The sequence below is a fragment of the Eublepharis macularius genome, chromosome 2, assembly GCF_028583425.1.
Source record: "Eublepharis macularius isolate TG4126 chromosome 2, MPM_Emac_v1.0, whole genome shotgun sequence".
In the NCBI taxonomy this organism is placed as follows: domain Eukaryota; kingdom Metazoa; phylum Chordata; class Lepidosauria; order Squamata; family Eublepharidae; genus Eublepharis; species Eublepharis macularius.
In genome coordinates, this window is record NC_072791.1 from 104,471,215 (window position 1) to 104,492,744 (window position 21,530).

The window sequence follows — 21,530 nt, forward strand, 5'->3', positions numbered from 1 at the left end:
ATAGCAGTCAGCTCTTGGAGGCTGTCGGAGGCAGCTGGCACCTGCAGCTGCAGCGCACAATACAGGCCAGGGCTTCAGGGCCTTTTGGGGCTAGAGTAATTGAGCGGTTTAATTGAGCAGACTGGTTGGGCACTGGGGTGGCTGGCAGCTAGGCTGTATCAGAGGGACTTTGGCCCAACTTGGATGTGGTCACTCCTCTTAATAGTTGTCTTGGAGAGAGTGGGTGGTGAGAGCCCCCCCCCACTTACACATAAACCACCCTGCCATAAGCCTGTTTGTTTCCATTTAGCCTCCCCCCACCCCCGGCAAGAAGTAAAATAAAGTAACTTAAAAACAGAGCCTGTGTTCTTCACTTTGGCCTACTGGTAAAGTGGCACCTAAGCCTATATTCTTGTGGGCCATAAAAGAGGGCCTGGTGGCCTGTCTCTGCCTGACAGCCATTCTGGTAGCAGTCAGATTTGCTCAGGGCTGTGCTCGGCGCCATCTTGTGTTGGAGAATTACTGGTGGCCTGTCTCTGCCTGACAGCCATTCTGTTGGCGGGCAGATTTGCTCAGGGGTGTGCTCGGCGCCATCTTGTGGTGGAGAATTACTGGTGGCCTGTCTCTGCCTGACAGCCATTCTGTTGGCAGGCGGATTTGCTCAGGACTGTGCTTGGCACCATCTTGTGTGGCAGCTTGGTACTGCTACTGGCAATTGCTACTTTTGCTGGGGCTTAGTGCTACCTGTCAAGGCTAGCGTCAACAGTTGGTTAAGGGGTAAAGCTGCGAGCCAGTCCAACACATTATTAACGGCTGCTGTGCCATCATTTGGGAATGTTTATGCCGCCCAGAAAAGGGGGTGGCCCATCAATGGGGCAGTGGCCTGTAAAAAGGCCAGTGCCGCGGAACCCTACTCGGGCTCTGTCTTCCTCAGACGAGGACGATGGCCCAAGCAGGCAGGAACTTATGGAGCGCATTGTTGCTCTTGAGAGGGCTAGGGGTGGTACAGCATCAGCTGTTGCACCTGTTCAGCCACGCAAGGGTGCTAAAACAATTACAAGGGCTGATTTTAATAAGGATTTTGCCTCTTGTCTTTCTGCCCTGGATGGAGTATCAGGAGTGGTGGCAGGTGATGGAGGCAGCAGCCAGGACCATCAAACATTAACTGAGAGTGTGGCTGACATTGACCAGGAATGGTCAGCTGACAGTGGGCAAGTTGCCATAGCAGTGGAACAACCCATGCCTGACGGTAAGGATCCTTTGCCCAAGCGGAGTGCCACTTGGCTCTGGGGCTCTTTGGGACAGGTAGCTGCTACCGGCGCTCCTGCATCTTCTGTTTTGGAGATATATCCTATGCTTGGTTGGCCTTCTGCAGGCCCAACTATTTGGCCTAGTTATGCCAGTGGCTCCTTGCACCTGCAGCAGGCGCAAGTACTGCCTGTATCGGGCTGTGCTACCATTTGGGATGGATAGGCATTCCCTCTGTCTGTGACTGGGTGGCCTTTTGGTGATGGCTAGCAGATGGGCCTGGCCCCTTATGGACCCCAGGGATATGGCATGATTCCTTATAGGACACTTCCCCTGGGAGATATGGCATTGCCTGCAAGGGGGGGGGGAGAATATACAAAGGGTTAGTACATGGATGTCTTTACCCTTCTCTTCAGGGAACAGGAGAAGAAGGATGTAGATGATCTGTACGATAGGGAAAAGGAGAAGATCTGCTGCAGGCAGATTGACAGGAACTGGACTCATTGGTTGTCTGGGTTCCTAGTTTATGCAGGGGTATTGGCTAGGGCACAGCCAGGTAGGGCCCTCCCCCTTTTCCAATACATGAATATTATATACAGGGGGTACACGGACTTTGAGGGGATGGCTTGGTTGATACAGCTGTGGGTGCAGGTCATGGCCCTTGCCAAGTCCAACCTCAGGAATAGGAGCGAGAGTGATCATATGATTATCCTACCCTCTCAGGGTTCAGGTTCCCGCACTTCTGCGGGGCAGCAGGTTTAATTACGGCTGCTTTGTTGGGACTTCATGTCCGAGGAGCTTTGCAACAAGAAAGTGGGCAAGTATATGCATGACTGCCCTGCATGCATTGGAACCCACCCATAATCTGCCTGCCCCAAAGGAAGACAGGGTGGGAAATGCTTTGGGGGCAGTGATGGCCAACAAGAGCCTGGAAAAGGGGCCCAGCCCAGTAAAGCTGAGGGTACTTGAATGGTTTCTTCAGGTCTCCCCAAGGCACAGGGATGCTGACTATTCATCCATTGTTTAGACGACTTTATGATGTCTGGGCCAGCTGGCTTGGGGCAGTGTGCCAGGCTTTTGGCAGGGTTCATGGAGTTTTCTGAGGAACTGGGGGTTCCTTTAACTCATGAGAAAACCAAGACACCATCTGTTGTCATAACGTTCTTGGGAATAGAACTAGACACAGTTCAACAGACCTTAAGGTTGCCCTTAGAGACGGTGGTAGATCTTGGGCTTGATTGGAGGGCTGCTTGAGTGGAGCCAAGATATCTCTCCTTGAGTTGCAGCAATTAGTTGGCCATTTAAACTTTGCCTGTAAGGCAGTTGTGCCTGGGAGGGCTTTCCTCAGGTGGCTGTGTGATGCTATGAGGGCCTTACGGTTGCCCCATCAGCATTTAAGAATTAATAAGGGCACGCGGGATGGCCTGTTGGTGGGGAAGGAATTCCTTGACACCTTTAATGGGGTGACTTTTTGGAGGGAGGAGCTTTTGCTAGAAGCCGAACTTCAAGTCACCCCTGATGCCTCCTGGTCTACAGGCTTTGGAGTCTTTTTTAGGGGGCATTAAAACGCCAAGTGACCCGAGGCAGCCCATCTCCCCGTCAGTGCTGAGGGGGCTGGTGACCGCGTGGGCGGAAGTCTGCTCATCCGTGTTTGAACGGAAGCTTTTTTACACTGCTGCCTTAATGGCATTTTTTGGGGCCCTCCGAGTAAGTGAGCTGGTGGCCTCATTGCGTACAGGCATGTCTGGACGGACCTTGAAGGCCCAGGACATTAAATTTGTGGGGGACAAAGTCTCCATTGGGATTAGAAGGTCCAAGACAGACCAGCGGCAGCAGGGGACCGCCTTGCTTTTGGGCCCCTGCTCTGCCCTGTTAAGGCCCTCAGGGAATATGTCACGCTTCGTGGGGATGCCCAAGGGGTGTTATTCCGCCACGAAGATCAGGCCCCACTGACTAATATCATTTTTGGGCGGTGACAGAGAGGGCACTTATGAAAATTGGCTTGTCAGGGGTCATATTCGGAACCCACTCCTTCCAGATTGGAGCTGCCTCCACAGCAGCTGCTATGGGATACCCTCAGCAGGTGATTCAGAGAGTGGGTAGGTGGCGGTCAAAGGCGTTTCAGTCCTATGTCCAGCCCCTACATCAGTGCTAAATGGCAAACTCCTTGTTCTTTCCTCAGGTGCCGTGTCGGGCCAGGAGAGGAAAAGAATCCTGATTTGTGGCCACAGCATGGTGTTCTGGGCGGCCAATCAAGCCAAGAGAACAAAGTTTGGATCCCAGTTGGGCCTGAGCGCTGTGGCCATGGCGGATTGGCAGGGCAGGCGTGGTCTCAGATGGCCCAGGCTGCTGCCTCTCCTGTTTAGGGGACGGAAAGGTCCTCCCCCATACATAGTGGTCATTAACCTGGGTGGTAATGACCTTGGGCTGGTACAGGGCAAGGCCCTGTCGATGCAGGTTGCTGAGGACCTTGAATACATAAGCAGCCGATGGCCGGGTGTGCTTATCGTATGGTCAGAGATGCTACAACGACGGGTATGGCGGGAGGCCTTTGACACCAGGGCATTAGAGAAGGCCCGACGCAAGGCTAACCACGCCATTAAGAGGTCTTTGGGGCAAGGCTTGGGTATTTATTGCCACACCCCAAGATTAGGGCCGAATTTGCCCACCTCTACAGAGGAGATGGTGTCCATCTGTCACCTGAGGGCAATGATATATTCCTAGATGACCTACGGCAAGGGCTTCGGGTGGCTCTAGGCCACCTGTGGGGCACGAGGGTCTAAGCAGAGGCTTGACCCTTGCGGTGGCAGGAGATTTTGGGAATACGGTGCGGGCCGGTGAGCCCCTGTGGCATTCCCCAAGGTTGGGGAACAGGGTCTGTCATTAGGGCGGTATGCTTGGGCGGCTACCGTCAGGGAGGGCAGACGCCTGAGTGGATCCCCGGGAACAAGGCCTAACCTCATGCTTGGGTGGCTGGGCCGCAACAGGTGCTTGAGTGGGGATCCTATGGCCTAGCTGGCCGGGTTGCAGCCATTCCTGAGATGGCCTACACCCGGGGCATTGGGGCTCGCCCAGACAGTCAAGGCGGTGGTCAGTGTGCTGACCCCAGGGCTTGACCTGTACCGCTTAGTTAGCTCTTGCCGTGCATTACCTTTATGGTCATTTTAATAAATGGCCCTTTATTCCAAACCTGTGTCTGTCTCTTCCTTCCGGCTGGGGTTGCAATGTAATTCGTATAAGGACCGTGTGTGATTCAAGAAATATTACATACTTTTTTTTGTCACATTTTTTTCCCGCAGCAATGCCAGTACACTAAGTTATGCATTTCTTTGATTTTGGTGATTTGAATGGTCTGATCCTGATCTCTTAAGCTGACATGTCATGATTTTTTTTAGATGAAGTTTTTTTCATGTAGGTCACACTCAATGCCTTACTGTCAATATGGTAGAATTTCTCTCTTGTTTAGAACAGACTCTCCAAAGATATTTTCGTGTTGCCCATTGCATCTCTGCTGAATTGCATCCTCCTTGCTTAATGCAATAGCCTTCCAAGTACACAGCCTCATCCATCTCCACTGTCCTCTCTGCCCTTATATCCGGATACTTTATTTGTCTGTCACTCCATGCAGAGCTAATAAGAACAGTCACATGAAAAATATAGCCATGCTTTTAACATTGACCCTAAGACATTTGTTGAGCTACTAAGACCAGCAAGTCAATATTAAGGAAGCAAAAACAGTGATTATCTAGAGATGCTAGCTTTAATCTCCCACACCATGTCACAGGATTTCTTTTCTGTACAGATTGAAAGCCGATGTTAAATTCTGCGGCAGAAGAAAGCAAAGCACACTTTAAATCCTAAGATGTGCATGCAGCAAAAGGAACACTTTTAAAGCAATATATTCTTCAAGTCTGACAGTACCATCCTAGGAATGGGTTTAAGCATAACACTGTGAATGTCCTTATGAAACAGATGGAGGGGTACTACTTATGAGTAGTTCAGTGACAGGACAAAGAAACTTCTTTTGTACTCTAGGGATGTTGGTGAAATCAGGTTTCTCTACTCTGTGTCTGTCTCCTTTTTCTTTCTTGTAATATTTGATATGTCTAGTGCAAACAGAGGCTGATTCCGCACATGTTGGATAATGCACTTTCAATGCACTTTATAAATCATCTGAGGTGGATTTTTTGTTCCGCACACAAAAAAATGTTCCAAATGATCTATAAAGAGGATTGGAAGTGCATTATCCAATGTGTGCGGAATCAGCCAGAGTGACATCCTCTAGATGTTCCAATTACAGTTAAAAGAAAGTGATCAAAATGATGTGGTGTAATGGTAGCTCAGTGTCTCTTAAATATACACTGAACCCACCAAAATCACATTATGGGTTCAACCATTCCCTCATAGCAAAGTGCAGCTCAACTAAAATATAATGCATTGTATTAGAGTTCACTTCCTATTTCAGCGCAGAGTTTTGTGCTTAGTTGATGCATCAAAAAGTTGATGAAGGCCTGTTCTCTCTTTCACAATTCCTTCTTACCAGAGAGGTGGTGGAACTGCTAAACCAGTTTGGAAACAATGAAAGGCAGGAAGAAGGCAGGCAGACTTAATCAGAAAACATAGATGTGCTGAGGGTCATAAAGTTTGCACATGAATATGACTTCTTTTGGAAGTTTTTGATACTATTAACTACTAGTAAAACTTGTTGGTAGTTTTGAAAGTATTTGTTTTGGAAGTTTTTGTTAGTGTTCCATCTGTAGAGAATCACCCTGCACCCCAAATGTTTCCATCATGGCATCTATGTGATTCCACAAGAGTTGAGGCAAAAGGGTGCCTTGTACAAGCTCACAGGTACACTAAGAGAAAGCGAGCGAGGAAAGAGACATGCCCACACTTAACAGCCACCCAGCTTTTAGTTGTGCAAATAGTATAGTATCAAAGGAACAAAGGAAATAGCAAATGTATCATCACAAACAGCTGAGCTGAAGTGTCACTCATCTGACTGGTGGCGGGGGGGGGGAGGCTGAGAACTACTTCAAAAAACAAAAGCTGCGAGGCCTCAGTGGGGCCAAATTCTCCCCAAATGTAGTCAAAATGCTATAATTTTGGCCCCACTGAGACCCCATAGCATCCAGTTTTCAACAAGAACTGACATTATCAGGGGCTCTGAAGGGTGTGTACCTGCTTTGTACATGTATAAGGAGATGGAATTGCAGCCCCCTGCATCATATTGGCATCAAGTCCTCTGCTTTGAATGTACCAGGGGCTGCCAACTCCAGTTCAACGAGTTTTATTTATTTAAGTGGCTGATCAGCATCATTGCTGATTACTATAAGCTAACTATCCCAAGGGCAGGCTGTTAGGCAGCCAATTATGGCTGCCATTTATGAGGTCCACCCTGGCTTCAAATATAGCCAGGGCTTCCTCCGGCCTTTTTATCCTTGCTTGCATATGTACTATGTGACACAAGATGACAAGCCTCTTCCCTTTGCCCTAATATGCTCTAAGGCCCCTACCAGGTTTAGAACAATGCTGTTCAGCACCAAGTGTACTCCTACCAAGTGGACTCAGCCATAAGGTATGTGTTGGCCTGTTCCAGACACAATGTCCACCAATGCCAGATACCTCAGTGTGATTGCCAATTCTCCCTACCTAATTTGTACAACCTGCCCTACTTCTGCCAAACAAGGTGGTTAGCTTAGCTTAACATCCCTTATTTCACTTGCTAACTATATTCACAGGTATCAATGAAGATCAACCAGTTAGGTGTTACACCCCATCCCTATATAGGGATGTGGATCCCATCATCCCTATATTGGGAAGGTGTATCATGGCCAGTTGAGGGATGGGAATATACATTCCTCTACTCCCCCAAACAGCCCTCCTGTTTGCATTGTGCCTCACCTTCTCAGTGGCAACAGGCTTAATGGCTCCTCTCCAAACCCTCCACTGAAGAAGGTCAGACCACATCACTGCCAGATTGGGCACACTTCCTTGATATTTGCTAAAGCATTAAGCACTTACATTATAAGTGTCATACCCTTGATTTGCACCAGATTATTCTCACTCAGGACTTAATTATTCTCAGGACTTAAAATGCCTCCTGAGAATTAGGAGGAGGGGAGGGCATGGTGCAGATAGGCCTCTGGAGGTCTCAAGACAAAGTATCTTTTGTATCCTAAACAGAAAAGGCAACTACTGACCCTAAAAGAAAAGCTGCTACAAAGCCCACCTTCATTTTGGACTTTTCTATGTTTCCCTTGTCAAGAGTAGAACTCCACTAGTCCAAGGTAAAGACAATCAGGGACTTAAATTTTTCCCTCATTTACCCCCATACACAGCTATTGGGATAATTTGACCCTGATATTACAGCAATTATACTGCCTACCCATACACTCCCAAGCATAAAACCCTCCATGACTTGGGACCAGTATATCTGAAGGATCATCTTCTCCTGTATGTTCCTGCCTGGGAATTAAGATCATAGGGAGAGGATCTTCTGACCATCACATCAGCTAAAGAAGCTCACCTGGTGGGCACATGAGAGGGCCTTTTCAGTGGCAGCCCCATGACTGTGGAACAGCATCTCCAGGTAAGTGTGCCTAGCCCCTTCATTATCGAACTTCAGGAAGCAGCTAAAAAACTTTTTTAAAAAAAATTCAGGACTGCTTTTAATAAACTTTCTTTTTATGTTACTTGCAGTCCTAAACTATGCTGTTTTTAAGCGTTGTTTTTATGTTGCTTTTAAATTTGTTTTCATCTGTGATTGTTTTTATTTATATTGTAAGTGTCCTTGAGTTATTTCTCCTTGGGAAAGGTGGCTAATAAATGTTTTAAATAAATAAATAAACATCTTCCAGTAAATATGCCAGTTAGGAGTTCTTATCAAGGTTGCAGGTATGCTCCTGTGTCTTGGAGACATTCTGCTCTTTCAGCAATCAGTATCATATTCTGGAGACTTCCATGAGGAATCTCAGGCTGGGATTCAATGGAAAGTACTCCTGTATAACATGATTATGTGTGCAAACATTCCCCTTTAGAAAACTAATCCTGTGCAAGCCGTGGTTCTCCTCACCCCATAATATCATGTATAGTCAAATAGTTGGGGTCCTCTTGTGGGAGGGATCTTGTGTGGGAAAGGAGGGAGAGGAAAAGAGAGGAAGCTAACTTAACCATGCCAACATTGTCCCTGCTGCAGGCTTCTCCTTGCAGCTGGCATCAGAGGCAGCAGAGCCTGGAAAAATGGCAGTTGGGCTAAAGGGTTCTTGGCCTCCTACAAGGTTTGGCTGTTGCAGAGGTCATTCCCTCTCTAGGAAAAGTCTTATCTCCACAATGGAAGGAGCAAGCGACTTACTTTTAAAAAGTGATAACTGGGAATTCAGAAGACCTGGTATACATATTGCTATCCAGTTGTATTGATATAACTCTATTCAAATTTAAAAGAGACCCCCCCCCCAGTGGCAGGTGAGGAAAAGCCACTGTGACACCCAGGCTTCATTGGAATCCAGGAGCTTGTCAACCCACCCACCATTGTCTGGTTGAGTGGGTGAACTCTGCTGTAGGAAAAATCTTCAGTGGGATCAATGCAGGCATGGTAAATACAGGTGCAGTTCAATCCTTTCCCTTTTAAAATGTAAAGGGCCATGGGTGGAGTCTAGATCTACCTGACTGTTGGCATCTTTCTGCCCAAGGGAAGAGGGATGCTGACTAACAGCTCTTTCCTGGGTCAGCTTCCTCTCTTTTCATCCCCACTCCTGATCCTCCTCAAAACACTCCCAAAATTCTGAGAGATACGTTGTTGTTACTCCCAGAATTTCAGGACAGTTTTAAGTCATTTTGTGTGTCCTTGAAACTAACCCCAAACAGTTGATTTCTGGTATATTTTCCGTATATCCAACTACACACCCCTAATTTATATGTTATACTTTATAAGTAAGTGGCTCAAAGTTTTGGAGCAATTTTAATGGCAATATTCCAATCAAATTTCATCAATCTAACAAATCTTTTTTAGAGTCTTAGATATGGGATATATGTCTGGTGGTGGAGAATGCCCTCAAGTCATGGGGCATATGTATAAATGTATTTTCAAACAGTTGGAGGCTTAACTGATTCACTCTTCAAATTACTATTACACCTACATATAAAATAAGAGATTGCAATAAAAGTTAGAGGTTAAGTACTAGTCCTAGAAAAAACAATGGTAGTGTTGCCTTAATTTGTGGTAATTTTTTGTGTTTTGTTATTTGTGGACTTATAAATATCCAGTATGTTGTACATACTCTTCAACTCTAAGATGGCACACCCAGGTGCATGTGAAATGTGCTTAGGCTGGGGAACACTTTTTGCCTCACTGCACGTAGGGAGAGACAGCCTTACATTCCTGGGCATCCAGGCTTTGGGAGGTGGGGCCTGGCCCTATAAAGGGCAGCTCCACCTCTGTAGGGCTCAGTCAGCTTTGAAAGCTCAGCCTGAGCAGAGCATAAATCAAGCTCTCTCAGCCGAGCTCCTCTGAGGCCAGTTTTACTGAAGGCCCTCAGGGCTAGGTGGCTATAGCTGCCTTGGAGAAAGCTGTGATATTACCCTGGTTGCTACCTTCAAACAACAGGAGGAGAGCCAAGGCCCAGTGCCAGGCTCAGTAGTTTGGCAGAGATTAATATTATTATTATTATTCCTTTTCTTATTTACATTTGGGGACTGTTGTTTATCAGTCAGGAGGGTTAAAGCAGGGTTATACCCAGTCCTTGCAGGCCTCTGTCCTAATTAGGCTCTTGTTCTCTCCCCCTTGTTTTGTTGGGAGGGAGTACTTTCAGCAGAAACAGCAATAGGCTTTGCTGTAGGCCACAGGGGTGAATTGCAGCCATCTGAGGAGTGGATTACATTATTGCTACTGGCCTAGCAGGGTGGATGCTGGTAGGCCTCCACTCTGTCTAGGTTTTTTCCTCTCCTGCCCCACGTTTATACTTACTTAGGAGGAGTATTTCTAGCAGCAATAGCTCAGCTTAAGGCCTTCAGGCAGCAGGGGGGACAGTTTGCAAAAAGGCTTGGCAGTTGATTCAGTTGGGTGCAGCCATTTTGAGTGTGGCACCAGTGGCCTGCTTAGCCTTCTGACAGTGCAGCCTTATTGAGAAGGCATCTACAATATGCACAGCTCCAACAGTGGCCATTTTGAGTGTGGGTTTTATATGGTTTGATTTGCCTCCTGCTTACTGGCAGTGGATGCCATTTTGGTGGGGCTTTTGCAGCTTATGCTGTGCTGGGGTGGCCATTTTGAGTGTGTCACCCTGTAGCCTGCTTAACCTCCTAGCACTAGCAGCCATTTTATAGAGGCCTCTGCAGCTTACACAGTGTTTGGGCTGCCATTTGGGGGTTTTGTGTTACTACAGTACATTACTGTACATTTACATCATGCCACCTAAATTAAAAAATAAAAATAAAAAGGGTAGTAGCTCTGCTAAGGACAAACAACCAGCAAATAGGTCTCCTGCAAAGAAGCCTTATCTGCATAGGTAACCTTTGAGGATGATGAAGTGGCCAAAGGGAGTAAGGAAATACTGGGCTATCAGTGTATATCAGTCGGGTGGGCTGAAGCATGGTTAGGCTCAGCCCCTGCGGTGGCTCCTCCCCATTGGTGGGGAATAGGGGTCTGTCAGGGATCAGCTGGTGGGCTGTACGGCTGCCAACTGAGAGAGCAGACTGCCCGTGGGACCCCCTGTACAAGTCCTTCCCTCGGGCTTCACTGCTGGGGTGTATGGAGCTTTAAGGGGGGAACCATTCACCTGGCCAGCCGGGTTACAGCCATTCACATGGATGGCTCACACCTGGGGCAGGGGTGACTCACCCAGACAGGTCGGGGAGGAGGTCTGTGGTGATCCCTTGGTCCTGACCTGTACCGCTAGTGATGCCCTTGCTGTTATTAAGTTTAATGTTGGTCAGTAAATGTCCCAAATTTATACCCAAGCCTTGTGTCTGTCTCTTCATTCTGAACGGGGGAGGCAATACTAGTGCAATGACTGTTGCTCTGTATAGTGACATTATGGAATGCATAAACTATGGCACATTATATTAGAAGTCCAGCACCAAAGGAATGAGATAAGAATGAATCAAAATCTGACGTGTACAGACTATTTGTTAATACAGCTATTAAAACAAACGTGAATAGAAAAAATAATTATAACTATTTCCATATTTGATTTTTTCCCCTGGTTCTGTGTTGTTGGAACAAAAGCCAGTGCTTTATGCAGCCTAACTAAGAGACTTACATGGGTGGTTTGCCATTGCCTGCTTCTACATAGTAATCCTGGTCTTTGGTAGTCTCCCATCTAAGTACTAACCAATGCTGACCCTACTTAGTGTTTGATATCGGACAAGATTGGGCTGGCCTGGGTCTTCCAGGCCAGGGCATTATGTTGTCTATATAGCCCAATTTTTTAATGAACAAGTTTGTGCATCCAGCCCTTTTTTTAAAAAAAAAACCTGCAAAAATTAAACTGGATAGAATTAGACATAAGTAGGATCAAGGATACTTATCCACAGCAAAATGATCCAGATGGAAAATTGAACCTTATGTACTGCCATGATATTCCTATGCACTCCAAAAAGGCAAAGCTGGGCCAGAACTACTGCAAAGATGGCACAGCACAAAAAAAAGTAAAAGTAAATCTCAGTATTTGATTCTGTCCTCAAGATTTTTGGAAAAGCGTTCATGAAGAACAAGTGTCCTAGATGACAGGTAAAACAAATCTGAAACACTATTAGGACACCAGCTGACTTGAGAATCAAATGATTTATTAGTTCACATTGAACTGTAACATTTATGGAAATTATCATTGCCTCACAAATAGTCTGGATTGATATTATTTATTTATTTATTTATTTATTCATTTGCTTTTAGCTGCCATTTAATTCTGATAGTTTGTTGGTTAATAAGGAAAAGCAGCTTGTTTGGATGACAGGTTGTCAATACCCAGAGCTGCTAAAGCAAAAGACAGAAAGAAGATGACATAGTGGATTGAAAATTGTGGTGTGTCTCACATAATATCTTGTCTCCACAGTAACCAGCTCTAAAGAAACCTTGTACTGTGTGCTAATGTGATATCATGCTGAGAGATGAAAGGGATCTGGTTCTGTACACACAGCATTCTATGCAAAACAATGCAGCTTATATCACATATTACCTATGCAAACAAACTTTTATCCTACATTATTTATACAGTTCTTCATTAAATAGTTCTGTGTTTTTAGACACAGTGAATCCTAAGCAGAGTTACACCCTTCTAAGTCAATTGAAATCAATGGATTTAAAAGGGGATAACTCTGTTTAGGATAGCAATGACATTCTATTATTTCTATGGCAACCACTGCTCTACCAGCACATGTCAAAATGGCTACTGTCTAAAGGAGTAGAATGTTTACATGCTAAAGATTCAGGTCTACAATGAAGAGTGTTGCATTGTTTCCCCCTCTGTATTATCGCCAAATAAAACATTAACTAAAATAAAAAGAGTAGTTTGGAAGGTTAATTATAGCTGCTGCCAATGTAAAATGTAGAACAGTATTTGCACAGCAGCTGCCTATAGTGCTGGCATGGTACTATAGACCACAGGGAGAAACCTTGGAAGTATTCCAAGAGAAGGACTACATGCCAAAAACAGAACATATGCTATGTAGATAATTCAGACTGCATTGGCCCTACAATTATAAAGAAAAATGGAAGTAATTACAGTGCCTGGATACCTGGTTTTCTTTTATATGCTCTTCGCATATCCTCCACGTGTATGGTAGCCAGGCCTCAAGCATTATTTTTGAAAAACGCCCCCCCCCCACACACGCACACAGACACCACACTAACACCACAGTCCTTCAGCTCATACATACAATTTCATGAACCATGGAAAAGTTTTAGTTAGCAAATTGCAGGCGAGTACTGAGTGGGGGAGGAGAGTGGGGAGGAGGCACAGTGACAAAACACACAGACACAGTGCTGGAGGTAAAGAGACCACAACTTTATTGAAATTACAGCTCAGGGAGCAAAGGCATGCATAGGGCATGGATCCGAGCATCGGCTGACCCGGAGGGCTGGGAGGGATGCTGCCATGGGCCAAGTGCTGAAGGGCGGGGGCCAGCTTCCCAGGCCAGGGGCTGCACCGGATGAACCTGGGTGTGACCCCTGGCCTCTCCCCACCCTCCCACAACATGGCAGCCACCATGCCATCTCCCCACTTGCCTCCCCTGCAACGCCCACAATCCAGTCCCCAAGGTGAGTCTGGGAGCTGTTGCTTACTGTAACATATTTGCCAGGTGTCCAGTTTTCCCCCGGAAAGTCCAGTTTTTTTTATTGAACTGTCCAGGGGAAATGTGGTTAAAATACCAGACAGATAAATGCCTGGTACTTTTGTGTGTGGGAGAGGAGTGACTGGCCACTGGCATGCAGGAGCTGGTGGCAGCATCAGTAGGCCTTCCAGCTCTTCCACCACCTCCTCCTTCCTGCTTAGAACACTCCCAGGGGAGTGAGCAGTGAGCCCACCCAGCCTCCAGCACCATCTCTGGCTCCCCCACCTGCTTCCAGCCTGTTCACCTGGCCGCTTGCTCGCCTGGCCACCTGCGCACCAGGGAAGAAGCCAGCCAGAATGCCTGGCCAGTGGCCACTGGCGGCAGCAATGATGTCACTCATGAAAGTAACATCATCATGCTTGAGTTGGGAGCATGCAAAGCTGAAAAGGAAGCTTAAGTGCTGGGGCCCCATCCGTTGGGGCGGGGCACCTAACAACCCTACATATTTTACGTTTCTGAAAAATGCCCATGTTTGTAACTTTTGTTTAATAACACCCAGCTTGAGATTTTTTGGTCACTAAAAAGGGATTATCCTTTAAAGCTTTATTTTTCTGACCTTTTTCATAGCAAGTTCACACTCAATATTCAAGATGGATAGGTGGCTTAATTGTTCATGTCTCATGGTAGTACTTCTGCAGTTTTTGAGGTCTTTCAGCTTCTTGCACAGTCACTGGCAGCATCCAAAAAACTGTAGGGCTATGCACATTTCACTGAAAATTAGTTGCCACAGTTGCTATTTTGAAATCATTTTCATCTTGATGTTGTTGTTCATCTGCTTTCTTAGTTACTGCATTTTTTGCCTGGCTGCAGAAAAGCCTTGTCTAATTTGAAAAACTGGAGCACAGATTTCCTTTAGCTTCTCTTCCCCGACCCCTTTCTTTTACCTTCTTATATTTCTGGCTGCCTGATTCGTATTTCTAGTCACCACCAGACATGGCAGCATGGAGTATGTGTGTTTATGATTGTGAGTGAACTAGACACGTACATACATTTTGGGCCTGCAGATCCTACCAGAAGCAGCATTGGCTCCTACTGTTTTACAGTGCTTTGCTTTGCCCTTCCTATCAGGTGCCCCTCCCTCCTGTCTATTCAAAAGGAACTCTTGATATGATAAACCTAGGAGGCCCTGTGTTCAGAATGTTGCTTGAGATTGCTGCTCTAACACTGCTTCTGATTGGCTCTAGCAAATCTCAGAAGATCTGGACAATAGCTATACAAGGACATCAGTTTCTATAAATATCATCAGGCATGACCAACAATTTAGCCTCAATTTTCCTCCCTTATTGTAATGCAGATTGCAGCCTGGGTTGGGTCCTTCTGGACCTCCAGGTTCCAGCAAAGGGTACCCTTTTCCCTGCAGCATGTAGGGGACCTGACAGAGGCAAATGAATGATAAACCAGTTCTGATGGTAAAAGCATCTGAGATAAACTTCAAGTTCCAAGCTCTCAAAGCCTAGTTTAGCTTGAAAATATGTTACATTTAATTCTGGGAGAGACAAATGTAGTCGTAACATAGGAAGCACTCATATTTTTGCAATGGGTGAAATGCTACTGTTAGTGTAATGTATCCACATGATCCATTCTATTATTATTATATTGAATAAATTGTTCTCCTGCTTGATAGTAGTACCACAGAGGCTAGATCTGGTGTAATACTTCCCAAGGTGCAAGTATTTCCACAAATGCAGTGTGATTTTCCCCTTTCCCCAAGAGCAGGATTTGGGGCTTATTTCATGCTACTGCAGGAAGGAGATTTCCATGTGCAGAAATCCTTACACTCAAGGAAATGTTAGTCTGGATCTAAGCTTAAGTCTGAAAATATTACAAGATTTTGATGGTTCTGGACAGTTGATGCTAATATGTAGTAAATGGTTTATATTTAGATATGTTAGGTATACATTCCAAATGTCTTTGTAAATGATCTTTAGAATCAAATGACTTCCAAGAGATGCTTGACTCAGTTAAAACAAACAAACAAACAAACAGTATAAGAAATTCTACCACCTTTCACCAATGACACAAGGTCAGAGTTTTCTCTGCAGTCAATTTCTAGTTAATAGTCTTTATCCTAGAAAGTTAAATGACTTACTTTTATTTTTAAAAGTAAAATGGTTTTATCAGACTTTTTAAAGTATAATTAAATAGTCTTTTATTCTCTAAGAGATTCTGTATTTATTTGCCATACAGAATTTCCATTATTTTAATTATGATACATGGAATTTCCATTACTTTAACTATGTATTAAGGCCACTTTACATTTAGAGGAAATAATGTGACCCAGAATGTACATTATTCCATAGTGTGTCAGCTGCATATTTTCTGTAATATTTAAAAGGAAGATGGGAGTACACGCACTTGTGAAACGTGTGCTCTAGAGCTGCAGTCAATTCAATCTCCTTGAAATATGTTTCCTGTATTTTGCATTCATATGTTTTCCCTTTCAGGACTACAGGAAAAAAGGGAGTAGACATGCAGACTTTAGGTATAAGAATTTTGAATCCCTAATGCAAGATCTTATGACACTCCTAAAATTGAGATGCAAATGGCGAAAAGTTAACATCTTCTTTGAAACCAGTTGTATGATTCTGATCATTCCCTTTTCAGGTAGGCAAAACTTGTTTAGGAAACCGAAACAATTCAAGCTCTCTGCAAATGATACTGGCAGAAACAGACCCAAATGTTCAGGTATTATTCTGATTGGTTTTTAACAAATTCAGACTCGACTGTCAAATATTAAGGTTTTTTTATTATATTATTATTCTGAAACAACTTTTTAGGGAGATATCTGTGCCAACTGTGTTTTCTTTATCCAATAAAGGGCAATTTTATTCTTGTACTCATGCACTAAACTCTTATCTAAAACTAATAGTGCAATCTCAACACCCTTTTAAATCAATTGAAATCAATGGGGCTTAGAAGGGTGTAACACTGCTTAGGGTTGCTTATTGCATCCATATAGGCAATGATGAGGCTGATGCCTATATATGCCTCGGGCAAAGAATACACAAGGCACCACATTGTTCAAGGTAATGGGCCACAACATTATTGATTACAGCTACTGGAGCATTGACAAGGCATAGGGCAACAGATGCACTCCATCAAACTGCCCACTGCCATTCAGTGGTTGATTCCCCAGCCCACCTGCTGGGCACCACAGGATGGCAGGTGATGTACTACCATCCTGGTGTGGCCAGACAGCCCCTGACACCCAGAGCAAAGCCTGCAACAGTCATCCCAAATCCCTTAACAGGCCCTGAAAGAGGTGGGATAAGCTGCCCAGTCTGCAACACTCACCCCAGTGGATCCAGCCCAGTGCCTCAAAACTGCCTCAAGTTATGACAAGCCCCTTCTCTAGTTCCTCAGGCACTCCAGGGGAGGGAGGGAGGAAAAATTGCTCCTCCACCTCTGCTGCTGCCTGAAGAATCAAAAGACTAAGAGGGGAGCCTCTCTGAAACCACAAAGTAACCAGAAGGGGAAAACCTCCTATGGAGACTAAATAGAAACATTTAAATAACTCATACAAAATTTTATACAAAAGTGCAAGTGCTCTGAGTGCAATTTACAAGGTACATGTAAGTTACAATACAATATAGTTTCTCAACATACAGCAACAGCAAATAACCACAGTCATAAATCTTGACTTCTTTCAACAGGGTAATCAACCTGGCTTCTTTAAACAGTCATTTTCTATCCAACCCCATGCAAGGTAAGTATAAGGTAAGTCTAATATCATCCCAGTGAGTAATTCAATGTTGTTTTTTTCTTTTGCAGATATGAGAATCTGGTTGTGGACTTTCCCGCTACTACCTTGTCTGGATTAAATAATGAAATTTACTTTACTGGATTTTTGTGATTAGTTTGTTCCTTTAATCATTCAAAAAAGGAAATGGAGATAGGTCCCTTTAATTGTCCAGATGAGGTAGTAGCTTTTGCATTTATATGGTTGTTACATTAGTTTCTGATGGAGGTTCCAGACCAGTAACTTTCCATCAAGGCGATATATGAATGTTAAAATGAATGAAGGAGTATTTTTACTGTATTTATTCTCACATATTTATTGATATTTATTTATATTTATGATATTTATTCATATTTATTGTATTTTTGTGTATTGTCATAAACATAGGACATGGATTATTATAGGAATACTATGCTCTTTAGGAACAGTATAATTGGCCAATGATGAAAACCTCCAAAACGGGCCATTCAAATATCTAGCAAGCCCGTTGCCAACTGACCAGTCAACTGCCAATTGCTTGCCAACTTTGTTATTTGGATTTCTACCTATGAGAGAAAGTTCACAGTTGGATTCTCATAACTACAAAAGAAAAATTGAATTATTAACTGGGATAATATTAGACTTACCTTATACTTACCTTGCATCGGGTTGGATAGAAAATGACTGTTTGAAGAAGCTGGGTTGATTACCCTGTTGAAAGAAGTCAAGATTTATGATTGTGGTTATTTGCTGTTGTGGTACGTTGAGAAACTATATTGAATTGTAACTTGCATGTACTTTGTAAATTGCACTCAGAGCACTTGCACTTCTGTATAAAATTTTGTATGAGTTTGAATGTTTCTGTTTAGTCTCCACAGGAGGTTTTCCCCTTCCGGTTACTTTGTGGCTGCCCAAAGAATGGCAGCAACCATGTCGGCTGCTAGAGAGCAGCCTAGTCGACACCCATGCACCTCCATGTCCTCTACCACAGCTCTTTGCTTCCATCCCCTGTCTCACCCCCAGCTGCAACACTGACCACCTGTAAGTCAGCGAGCCCTTTATTGACTAGAGTGCAGGAACCATCAAGTAAATTCAAGTTTAAAAATTCTAATGGGCTACTTTAATACTTTTAACTATGAGTTTGTTACCAATCAAATGGTTATGTAATAATTATAATTGGAAATTAATGCAATATAGCTATAAACATAAGCTACAGTTGTATTATAGTTGTACTAATCAGCACCCAATGATATATAATGGTCACAAGTATTCATTTCATGCATTTTGTAGCAGCAAGCATTACCTTTTTTACCATCAATTGTACACTTGACAGAGAGCCACAGTCACTTCAAGCTTCCTAATTAATATTTCTAAGTAACATACATTTTTGCAAATGTGTGTTGATCAAATTCATACTTTACATTTTTAAGCATCAATGCTTACTTTTCTTAAAGTGCAGCTATTTTTGTTGTTGATGATGTTGTTAAGATTCCCTTCTGTCAAGGAGAAATGATGTGTATAGCGCCCCCCCCCTCCATTTTATTGTCACAACAACAGTTAGGTAATAATAATAATAGTAACAACATTTGATTTATATACTCCCCTTTAGGACAACTTAACACCCACTCAGAGCGGTTTAAAGGTATGTTGTTATTATCCCCACAACAATCACTCTGTAAGGTGCTTGGGGCTGAGAGAACTCTCCAGAGAACCCAAGGCCACCCAGCTGGCTTCAAGCAGAAGAGTGGGGAATCAAAATCGGTTCTCCAGATTAGAGTCCTGGCACTCTTAACTAGAGATGGGCACGATCAGCATTATGATAGAAAAATACCCACGATAATGGCGTTCGCACAATCGGGACCCAGCGGATCGGTGCCGTCCACAGCGACCGATCCAGCATTCGGGGGGGGGGGGGCCTTCATCGGGGCTTGATTTGGGCCATCAGAATCTGATCAGGGATGCAGACAATCAGGCGCCAGTAATCTATTCCCAGGGCAACGGAGCAAGGAGAATGCCTGAACTGTGTTTTGCCCTCCTTCTGTCACCCTGGAAACCCGAATGGAAGCCCAGCTTTCCTTGATCAGCAGGGCTTCCTTCCAACCCCGGAGCAGCAACACATTCACCACCAGTTGGGAGAAGAGACCCAGGGGAGGGAGGGGGAAGGGGGTGTTCTGTAGCCATGGGCACTCCAAACGTTTTTTGCTTTTTAAAAAAACGGGCTTTGTAGGAGGAATGGCTGTTTTTCTGTCTGTCACTCTCTGTTTTTAACCTGCTTTTAAAACACTGTATTTTGTGGGAAAACCTCATTCACGGCTCTGTGTGTGTGTTTAAAATATGCTTTCAGAAGACTGGCTGCTTGCTTTTAAAATTGGGTGGGGAGGAATGGAGGATTCTGTCCCTGCTTTTTTAAAAAAGCTGGCTGAAACATGTTGACGGGGTGTCTCTCTCTCTCTATTTGGAGAGGCAGGGACGGGTTAAAAACTACCCCCCTGCTTTAAGTGTGTGTGTGTGTGTGTTTGTGTGTGTGTGTGTGTATGTGAACGTCCCCTCCCTGAGGGGAGGTGGCTCGTTGCTGGGTTAAAAACTCCCCCCCTGCTCTAAGTGTGTGTGTGTGTGTGTGTGTGTGTGTGTGTGTGTGTGTGTGTGTGTGTGTGTGTGAGAACATCCCCTCCCTGAGGGGAGGCGGCTCATTGCCGGGTTAAAAACTCCCCCCCTGCTCTAAGTGTGTGTTTGTGTGAACGTCCCCTCCCTGAGGGGAGGCGACTTGTCGCTGCCTCCCTGTGTCTGCCAGGCCCGGCGGTCGCCGCCACCACCCACCTTCCCACATAGCTGGGAACAGCAGGGCACCCCTCCGCTTTGGCCTCCCCGATCCGATCCACAGATTGGAAACAGGAGATGATTGGTGTGGATTGGTGATTTGGGTTCATCACCGGCACGGATCCACGATCAGCTTTGTCGGTAATTTTTTTTGGATCGTGCCCACCTCTACTCTTAACCACTACACCAAACTAGGCTGCAAGATAACAAATGGCCAAAAGACATCCAGAGAGTTCCATGGTTGTATTTAAGACTTGATTCTGGTCTCCCTGGAAGTCATATTAACCTTAAAGTTTGGCTAGCAAGTTCATATTTTGAACAATATGCAAAGATCATTGTTGAACGGAATAGCAGAGATCAAAACAGAAGTACTGAATCATATTCATGCAATATTTTTAAAAAATTATGTCAAACATTCTATTTTCCAGCATAACAGGAGCAGTTTAGATTGCGACTGTGACTCAAGATTCTTATTTCACTTGCAACACACCATTTATACCCATATTCTTTTCTCCCTGCCATGACATTCAGCCCTATGTTAAATTTTAGATTGCAAACTACTCGGGATAGGGACTTCTTTTTTGCTCTTAAGTGTACTGGGCACATTGATGGTGTTGCATGAATATATAAAATAAAGGTTCCTAATAAGAAACTGAAAGGGAGAATTGGATCCCCCCCTTCCTAATGATTGTTTTCATCATCTTTCAGAAGGTAATACATTTCTTACTATATCAGCATTAAGAAAAACTATCAGCATTGTTTTCCTTCTTCTGTCAACAGAAGTCACATAGTACTCCATGGATTAAACCTGGGATTAAAAAATCAGTGGAGAGAAAAGAAAACAACCCTGATGAACAGTCTAAAATCAAGGAAAAGACTCTGTAAACATCTTCTAGCTATCTTTAAAATGTTCTTCATTTGCTATCGTCTTCATCTTTTTAGTCCATAGGCATGAAAATGTATCAGGTTTCTAAAGCATGCAATTTTTTCACTATTTTATGGATGTTTGTAAATTAGTCTAGAAATTTCTGAAATAGATTGATTAGTATCTTTCAGCAATAATCCAAAAGAAATGGATGTTTGAAAAAATGCTTTGTAATACAGTCAAGTTTTTTTAATTTTATTCTGCCCTGATCTGTAACTTGCTTATTATAAAATCACTCTGTTTTGTAAAGAAATGCTATTAAGAATTTTTATTTTATTAACCAATCATGTTTCATAAGTATCATTATTACGTCCTAAAGCCAAGACTGTGGAATAGCCCTCTGGAATTAACACACACAAAGGAGCTCCACAGAAGTGGGTTCAAATCTCCATCCTGCCATTACATTCACTTTTGCCTCAGATGTATTTATGGAGAAGATCACAAAGCCACAGCACTGCCACACCTCTGCAACTCGCTTAGTGGGAGTTACTGCAATTGAACACCAAAGGACCA

The 21,530-nt window shown here is 44.2% G+C and overlaps 1 protein-coding gene across 1 annotated transcript in view; it reads left to right on the plus strand.

Annotated features, from left to right (window-relative positions):
* LUZP2 (leucine zipper protein 2) overlaps window positions 1-21,238 on the plus strand; it is a 783,097-nt gene extending 761,859 nt beyond the window's left edge. The window contains exons 11-12 of the mRNA XM_054971879.1: window positions 16,162-16,242; window positions 20,873-21,238. Of these exons, the coding sequence (XP_054827854.1) occupies window positions 16,162-16,242; window positions 20,873-20,977 (186 nt within the window). The 3' untranslated portion in view covers window positions 20,978-21,238. The remainder of the gene's footprint in view (window positions 1-16,161; window positions 16,243-20,872) is intronic.
* Window positions 21,239-21,530: the final 292 nt, after the last annotated feature.